General features: G+C 46.1%; 1 protein-coding gene across 1 annotated transcript; it reads left to right on the forward strand.

The window, feature by feature from the left end:
* The first annotated feature begins 766 nt into the window (after positions 1-766).
* Positions 767-2,796, forward strand: LOC123429307 (cystathionine gamma-synthase 1, chloroplastic-like). The gene is made up of 5 exons (XM_045113363.1): positions 767-1,399; positions 1,506-1,709; positions 1,823-1,909; positions 2,005-2,327; positions 2,448-2,796. Exons 1-5 carry the CDS (start codon positions 767-769, stop codon positions 2,569-2,571), a joined length of 1,371 nt encoding a protein of 456 aa, XP_044969298.1. The 3' UTR covers positions 2,572-2,796.
* Positions 2,797-9,570: the final 6,774 nt, after the last annotated feature.

Genomic DNA, 9,570 nt, shown 5'->3' on the forward strand with positions numbered 1-9,570 from the left:
AGGGATGATGATGAGCTGCTCGTGGCTAGGCCACGCAGAAGTGATTCAAGAATATGCACAAAAAAGAGTTTAAGAGAAAGATGATCAATCCGTCAACGTTAGATGGAGATTGATGATGCCGTTTAGGAGAAGGAAAGGTATTATCGTGAGGGACCTGATAGCTCTTTATTTTTTTCAAGATTCTTTTCTAGAGATAAGTGTTGGTCAAGGGATGGACTCTGTGAGGGCCTCTACCGTATTATCCAAAGATATCTGTTGTGAAATCTTCTGTTTTTACGTCATAAAGGTCCTGATGGTTGCTCCCTACAGAAAATGGTTGGTCTACATCGTAATAGTTTGGTCCCACCATTATGGTTGCTCCCTCAAGAAAAAAATGTGATTATGGTTGATCTACACCACATAATAATACGGAATTGATCTGCGTAAGACTTGATATTTACGATCACGTCGACGTTCTGATCCCACGATTACCATTGATGCATACATCTGATCCAAGGATGGCTGAGCAGTGTCGTACAAAAGTCGTAAGAAAAATATCGTACGCATAGCACTTCTCTAATAATTTGGTCCCACCACATAGACGGTTAGTATTTTCTAATTAACGTGGATATTTTTAGAAAGTGCCAAATTAGTGTAAGTATAGATATAGATAGGAAGAGCACAAACGAGCAGCTCTCATAGCTTGTTCATTGTTCTGATCTCAGCTCAGCTAATCTCTTCGATTCCACCTGTTTTCACTACTCTTCCTCGATCCCGCTAGTAATTCATGGCGCGGTCATCGTCTCCTCTCGCCAACAATGGTTCTTCCACCGAGCAGCGCCGCCTGCTACGCTCTCGCCGTTCTTCAAAGCGCGTCACCACTTGGAGCCCGCTCCGTGGTGCCACCCTTCCCGGCGCAGAGCACCCTGCCGGTGTCATCGCTGCCGCCACGGCTCCGAAGCGAGATTCTACTCTCTTTGATGAGACCCTGGCAGTCCACGCTGGGGAGAAGATGGGGAAGAACGACCCCGTGGACACAGACTCTATCGCGACGCCGATTGTGAGCGGCACGACTCACTGGTTCGAGAGCTCGGACGACCTCATCACGTTCAAGGAAGGACGGCGCCACAGCTTCGAGTACGGCCGCTACGGCAACCCAACCGTGAAGGTCCTGGAGGACAAGATCAGCGCTCTGGAGAGGGCCGAGTCGACGCTGGTCACGTCATCCGGCATGAACGCCATCGTCGCCACGCTGCTCGCGCTCGTGCAGCCTGGCGCCGGCCACGTGGTGACCACGACAGAGTGCTACAGCGAGGCGCGCGCCTTCATCTGCGACAAGCTCTCCAAGATGGGCATCAAGGTGACATTCGTCGAGCTGAACGACATGAACATGCTCAAGGCCGTTCTTGACCAGGGCGACGTACGTTAATTTCCATAACATGTGTACTCATCATAAATTGATCAGGGTATCTATGCATCTATGTTGGCTGTTTTTGACTCGGTGATGCTTAACTCTGATTGTACAGGTTACACTCTTCTACACCGACTGTCCGACGAACCCCCATCTGAAGTGCATCGACATTAAGCTCGTCGCGGAGCTTTGTCACCGCAAAGGGACTCTGGTGTGCATCGACAGCACCCTCGCCTCGCCCATCAATCAGAAGCCACTCACCCTCGGGGCTGACATTGTCGTGCACTCCGCCACAAAGTACATCGCCGGCCATCACGATGTGAGTACACATCTTTGCTCACATAATTGCACTGCCATTTTGCTACTCCCTCCGTTTCAAAATAAATGTCAGTGATTTTATTTCCAAGATCTCATCGTGTCATTCCATTTCAGGTCATCGCAGGATGCATTAGTGGATCTCAGGCGCTCATCTCTAGAATACGCGTGTGGCATCACGACCTCGGCGGCGCCATTAGTCCGGTATGTACTACATGTGCTCATTCTTATTCAAGAAAAACTAGATGTTAACTTCTGCATTAAAACTAACCACTCACACTGCAACTTAATTACTACAGGACGCAGCCTACATGATCATACGCGGCCTCAAGACGATGGCCCTACGCGTGGAGACGCAAAACCGCACTTCATTGCGCATGGCGCGCCTGCTCGAGAACCATCCCAAGATCGAACGAGTGTACTACCCTGGTCTCCTGAGCAGCCCGTGGCACGACATTGCCAAGAGCCAGATGACTGGTTTCGGCGGTGTCATCAGCTTCGAGGTAGCCTCGGACCTTCATGGTGTCATGAGGTTCGTCGACACGCTGGAGATACCTTTCATCGCGACGTCGCTCGGCGGGTGTGAGAGCCTCGTGCAGCAGCCGGCGGTCATGTCCTTCTGGTGCGTTGTCTTTTTGGATTAATTTACATTTGCATCTCACTACAAACTTATATGAAGATGCATGCAGCATGTATGGTGGAATTTTTTGACTTATATTGCATGGATCTTTGTTTTCATCAGGGGTCAGAGTGAGGAGGAGAAAGCCAAGAATGGGATCAAGGACAACTTGGTGCGGCTTAGCTTCGGGATTGAGAAGTTTGAGGATCTTAGGGATGACATTATCCAAGCCCTGGAGAAGATTTAGGACACTTCCTGATCAACAATAGTAACAAGGATTTTGACCAAATTAGCTATGTCGAAACCCTTTTGTACATCTGATAGGTAGTTAATTTTTGCTAAACTTCAAAGGAGATGGAATTGGTAGGATTATGTTATTTCTTGAAGGAAGAAGCTCCAATTTGCTTCAGGCCCAGAACCATATATAATTGGAAGGAGATGAAATACACGAGACATGTTACATTCTGTATCACTAGCACAGTCATGGCATAACTAACATACGAGTCAAAAACCTACTTCGCCACAGTTTTCCGAACCGCTTGCGCATACTGGTCAGTTAGCTCGAGTCAGCACAAGACGATTGGAAAACCGTTGGTGAAGAGGACCATCACAGGCAGATCACTGAAGATGCCCACCAGAGGCAATTCTACTTATATAAGCCATCCGCGGGGTGATGTGTTTTTTCATAGATGATTTTACATATTTTCATAGGAATACATGATACACTAGTGCAAATAAAAAAACCGCACCTAAGCCTAGCTAGAATTGTTTCACTAACAACTACTATATGTAGACCAATAGTATTAGTCCCGGTTCGAGCGGCAAAGGCGTCGGTCGGGCATTAGTCCCGGTTCAAATGGGACCTTTAGTCCCGGTTCGTGTCTCGAACCGGGACTAAAGGGTTTGGAGGATTTAGTCCCGGTTCGTGTCTTGGACCTTTAGTCCCGGTTCGTGTCTCGAACCGGGACTAAAGGGTTTGGAGGATTTAGTCCCGGTTCGTGTCTTGAACCGGGATTAAAGGATAGACCTTTAGAAGTTATTTCAAAAAGAAGTTTTTTCCAAAAAAAAAAGAAAAATATTAGGTTGTTTTCATTGAAATTCACTATTATTGTTACTTATTAAGTTTATTTTAATAATTTTTTGTAATTCAAAAAATTAAATCTTGTGACATGACATCAAGACCCAAGTTGTTTAGGATTGATAGCTTAGTATTGTCAGGAAAACAACAAGTGCACACTTGGCAACTAGGGGCGATAGAACCAGAAAGTTAAGCGTGCTCGGGCTGAAGTAGTGAAAGGATGGGTGATCGGCCGGGAAGTTAGATGATTTGAAATGAGTGATCCACGCTAGAGTAGTGAGGATGGGTGATTAGAGATTAAATTGTCAAATAATTCAAAGATTAGAAAATTGAAATAAAACATAAAAAATATTCAAAAATAAAATTTGAAAAAAATTAAAAAAAATCTACCTTTTCGGGTCAAACAAACAAAAAAACAGACGGATCCTTTAGTCCCGGTTCGTAAGTAGAACCGGGACTAAAGGTACTCCCTCCGAGGCGGCCACGTGGAGCACCTTTGGTCCCGGCTTAGAACAGGGCCGGGACTAAAGGTTAGGCCTTTAGTCTCGGTTGGTGAACCGGGACTAAAGCCCCTTATGGGCCGGGACTAAAGGCCTTGTCCCCACTAGTGGTCGAATAAAGTCCAAGCAATCATTTTCAACCGAGAGCACCCATAGTTTATAGAATCCTGCATCTCCACACTCATAGTGAATACCACGTAAAGGTCTAGTGATTCATCCCTCTTGATCGAGAATGCCCCCGAGGGTTAACGTAGTTCATGAACTAACTATCCATAGTCGTTGAGATCGCATCTGTTCGCCCGACCCGCTCCCGCGAGCGGGGAAGGCGAACCCTCGCCGCGCCGCCCCAGTCTCCTCTGCTCCGTCCCTCCCCCTCGCCGCCGCCAGCGGGCACTGCCGGGCAAAGCCCGATCGGTGGAGGCGGCAGCGGGGAATTCCCTTCCCCTCGCATGGGTGTGTGCAGCGCGGGCTGCCGCATCTGGTTGGAGGCGCAACGCTTGCGTGGGGCGCGGCGGCGGTGAGTCGGAGGCGTGGTCGGAGGACAGGGCTGCGGCGGCTTTGCTGGGATCTGGTGCGCGGCGGGCCCGCGGTCGGCTGGCGGCGGTCGTCACCTGATCTAATCTGGGATCCGCGGCGTAGGCTAGCACCGACGACGCGGACGGTGGTGGGAGGCTCGGCTCCGTTGATGCGCGTCCTGGAGGTCTCCTGCAGCGTCTTCTACGGTCTGGGCCCGTGGTGGTTCGGGCTGGGGTTGCGGCTGGTCGACTGCCTACCAGGATCAGGATTTGCGGGCGGCGCGAGGGGTGGTGGCGGCCGTCGTGGGTCGCTGCAGGGGTCACGGCTCGTGGAGTCGTTGGCTGTTCCGGTGACCTGTGGTGGCTGATCCGGTCACTGTCCTCTGGCCCCTAATCGGCGTGTTTCTCTCCTGCGGGTTCCTGACAGTGCCGGTATGGCGCAGATGAAGCTGGTGGAGGAAATTCAGATTGAGGAAAACCCCTTGATCGGCTAATAGTCGTCGGACCCATGGCATCTTTTTTCTCCACCGGACATCGATGCTCTAACCCCCGGACCAGGTCGTCCGCCGCCTCTTTATAAAATGCTTATATATTTTTTATTTTCAGGGGTAACACAAAGGGTGTTATGCTAGTGACAAATAAACGTGTATCTGGTCACTTGTTGATTTACGAACTATTTTAATCTTGGCCCCTGTATTTTGGTAGGGTCAAATGCTACTTATGAGCAAACTATGAACAATGGGTGCACTTATATGAAGCAGAAGTCTTCCGAAGATGGAATTGGAGTCATCCAATCCAGCACGGGGCAATCGATTTCACTTGCCACTTGCAGGCTGCACTAGTGCACCAGCTTGACCAGCTTAAAGCAATATTCCCTCTGTTCCTAAATATAAGTCTTTTTAGAGATTTCATTAAACAATACATACGGATGTATTTAGACATATTTGAAATTATGGATTCATTTATTTTGTTTCGTATATAGCTTTTTAGTAAAATTTTCAAAAAGACTTATATTTAGAAACGAAGGGAGTAGAAGTCTTCCAATGGAATCAGTGCGCGAGCATGCATGTCTGCTCCGGTACCAACCTGTTGTCTCCGCTCTTGGGCTGCATCCACGCTTGCACAACAGCAGCTTGAGTGCTAGACAGCATTCATGCATCTCATGCAATGCTGCACATGGAAGCCTATAGCGCCCGATGGAGCTTCGTATGCTACAAATGCAGGTCCACTAGTGGTCTTATGGAGGTGTGTGGCCGGCATCCATGAAGAACTTCAAGAAGGTGACAGATTGGCATACTCGATGGTGAACAAGGTGACATCGAAACTTGTAGATAGGTGGATACAACATTAGTGGATGATCCTCTCTAGTTTAACCCGAATGGAAAAATGTAGGTAACAGAAATATTTTCTCATTCGAATTAAGCTGGTTCGAGAGAGAAGGATTCATGGATCTCATTGCTACTAAATGGGCAGGGAAGCTGGCGGATTATCTAATATGGATAGGTGACAAAACAAAATTAGACACTTGCATGCGCCAGTTCTTGAGAGGCTGGGTCAAGAATCAAAGTGGCATTTACAAAGTGGAGAAAGAGAGGCTTATTCTGTTCATTAATGAGTTAGATGTGAAAGCAGAGTCTACACTTATTTGCACACCCAAAGATCAAGGGGGTCTCGGCATTGAGAACTTAGAAGTGAAAAATAAATGCCTACTTAGCAAATGGCTTTACAGACTATCTACTGAGACCGAAGGGATGTGGGTACAAATATTGAGGAATAAATACCTATAGTCTAAGACACTGGCCCAGGTTACTGCTAGACCTAATGACTCACCTTTTGGGAAGGGGTTAATTAAGGTGAAGGTAACCTTCTTCCAGCGGGTGAAGTTTTTAGTTGGTAACGGTACCACAATCGGATTCCGGGAGGATACATGGCTTGGGGACGCGCCTCTAGCTTTACAATATCCTACTCTATATAATATTGCACAATGTAAGGAAGATTATGTTGCCACGGTATTACAGTCGGTACATCTGAATATACAATTCAGGCAGCTCTACTGGGAGAACGTTGGAATTCTTGGCTACACTTGGTCAGGCGATTGATGGATGTTCAACTCTCTGACCCGGCAGACAATATTCACTGGAAATTAGCTACGAATGGTATTTTTTCAGTGAAGTTGATGCACATGGATCTAATTAACTCTGGGCCGCTTTCGAGATCGCTACATATTTGGAAATTAAAGTGCTACTTCGAATTAAAATTTTCATGTGGTTTGTACACAAGGGAGTTGTATTAACCAAGGATAACTTGATAAAACGAAGATGGATAGGGAGGTCTACATGTTGCTATTGTGATCAGAATGAAACTATAAGACACCTCTTTCTCGATTGCCCACTTGCAAAATTACTATGGCGCACTATGCATATAACTTTTAACATTAATCCACCAGCGAGCATTAATACGCTATTTGGGACGTGGCTCAATGGAGTAGACGTAACTATAACGAATCATATCCGGATTGGCATAAGTGCTTTATTTTGGGCTATATGAAACGCTAGAAACGATATGATCTTTAATGGCAAGAACTTTTTTTTGCAGGTTATCTACAGAGTCACGTCTTGGATCCGTACATGGTCGTTACTCAACCATGCGGGCTCCAGGGAGCTTATGGCTATTGGATGGAACCGGTGAGAGACGGTGGCACGGGCTATCTTCAGCCGATTTGGATGGCAAGCTAATAATAGGCTAGGTGTATAAGCATCGTAGCTTACTTTTAATTTCGCCTACTGTAGCAGATTTTATTTACTTTAGCACTTGTTTTAGTGCTCAGTTTGTGAGCTCTTTGTGGACCTAAGACTTTGTTATTGTTTTTTCAATAAGATGGCTGCATGCAACGATTGATGCAGAGGCCTGGGACTTTGTTCCTCCTTTTTCAAAAAAAAATGGAAAAATTCTTAGGGAACACCAAACAATAGTTACAAACACGACAAGCCGGTATGAGTAACTTATAAAATTCTGCAGGATAAACAACTTGATTAACTGCATATATAGCAGAGATCAATCATTATGCATCATGCATGTTTGAACAATATTTCCATCTTGAGATGTTGACTCGGTAAATCTGATTGCACAAAATATAGGAAAAGGACTTCTCAAAGCGCGTAGTGTGACTCCACATAGGGCGGTTAAGCCTCATGGTTCATGCACGAGCTTGATGCATATATATTCCTGTCTTTATAGTGTCACCGAGTTTGATGGGTGGCTCTTGGACCCTATTGAAGAACATCTTAGTCATTGAAATAGCTAATGTGTACAGATTGCATAACTGAATATTGTGAGTCTGCTACAATTGTTCACACCTTGGAATTGTTTCGTCCCGGTGGTTAATCCAGTGGTTACATTGCGTGGACCTCAAAGTGTCAATGAGCGTAAAAGACATCAAGTATAACTAAAATAATCCAAATGAGTAATACTATAGTTGATCATTACAAATTATTTGATGGCACCTCCAGATGTAAGCACTATAATTAAGGCCTAGTGACTCAAACCAATTGTCTACAATGAAAACGTACACATGGACTGTAACTCAAATGATATTCAAACTTTGAGAGTTGGCCGGCTGCTTTGACATTTCTCATGTGATGCACCCCTCTTGTATCGTACGCACTAGTAGCTACTACGGTACTACTCCCTTCATTTCTAAATATATGTTCTTTCTATATATTTTAATACAGATTTACAGACATATATATAGATATATTTTAAAGTATATGTAGTCCATATTAAAATCTCTAAAAAATCTGTAAAATATTTTAATTTACTTAACAAGTTCTAGCAAACGATGGACCTTTCCTCACAGCAAAAGAGGATAATTCCAAACATAGACAGCATAACAAGAGAATAGGTAAATAAGGGGACTCTGTCATCAAACACGTATTATTGATGGTCCGGAGAAAATTCCAAGTGCAGTGGCATGGAGAAATTCTCAAAGCACAGGAAACATATTCTTTTCGGGATGAAATCGAAGATCAAGGGGGGACAGAATCACAAGTATCCATCCACGATAGGTTCACCTCTTTCCTCACGGCTGAAGGCAGATAGATGCCTAGCTAAGGTGGAAACTTGTCATTTTTATTACTTAGAAGAAGTGGGAATTTCTTGGTTAAATGCACAAAGTTGAGTGTAACCGATACAACTGGCCAACATGGTACACATCAGATACACCACACAAGCTGCCGAGGAGAGAAGCACAACCGAGGTAGCACACAAACATCATCGTCATTACTCCTCCTCTAGCAAGCAACTCCAACTTTGGCATCGACATCCATGGACGATGCCCTTGCTACAACAACCCCATGAAGCCACAGGGAGACTTCATCAAATAATCCACCACACACGCCAACCACATGACAGCTCTGGATTGGAGGACGAGCAAAGAAGGAAAATGTGAAAGTCCGAAGATCAGCAAGCGGACCCGCCTACAATGGCTCATTGTTTTTCTCCTTTTCTTTTTTCCTTTTACTTTTATCTTCTCTAAGTGTATCGTCATTCGCTGAATCGATAGGTTTGTTGTGAGGCATCCGAGAGGTGCGCACGGAGGATAAATGGCACCATAATGTGACTGGGAGTCGGGCCGCTTCAGGACAACATGAGGCGGGCAAAGCCGAGATCCGCGTCGAAGAGGCGGATGATGATGCGGTGCCGATTGAGCTAGGATTTGACTAGTCAAAGACAACGATACATACATGTCAAGCAAAAAATGCTAGACTTACGTAAAATTCCTACGTACTGTTACGTGACTTTCCTAAACAATCTCTCCCCCTCCCTGATTTTAAGTGGGTGGGCCCCCCTCCCCTAACTAAACCCAATTAAAAAAGGATGGTTGGGCACCGTCCACCAAAATAAGAGATCTTGGGATGAAAAATGATGTCCGGAACTTTGTGCTAGCTAGCTTTTGAAGATTTATTGCCGGTGATCTCTCTGTTCTTCTGAACTGTACTAAGTTTTATGTTTTGTAATGGTTGTAGCGCAGTAGACCCCCTCCCTCCCCTCCCGCGAGTGCCCGCGCACGCCGGGGGGGGGGGGGGGGGCTAGCCGCCTCCCCCTTCGGCCTCGCCTCCCTCCCCTCCTCCCCGCCGCCGTCGGGACGTGCTCTC

Source organism: Hordeum vulgare, chromosome 2H (assembly GCF_904849725.1).
Source record: "Hordeum vulgare subsp. vulgare chromosome 2H, MorexV3_pseudomolecules_assembly, whole genome shotgun sequence".
Classification (NCBI taxonomy): domain Eukaryota; kingdom Viridiplantae; phylum Streptophyta; class Magnoliopsida; order Poales; family Poaceae; genus Hordeum; species Hordeum vulgare.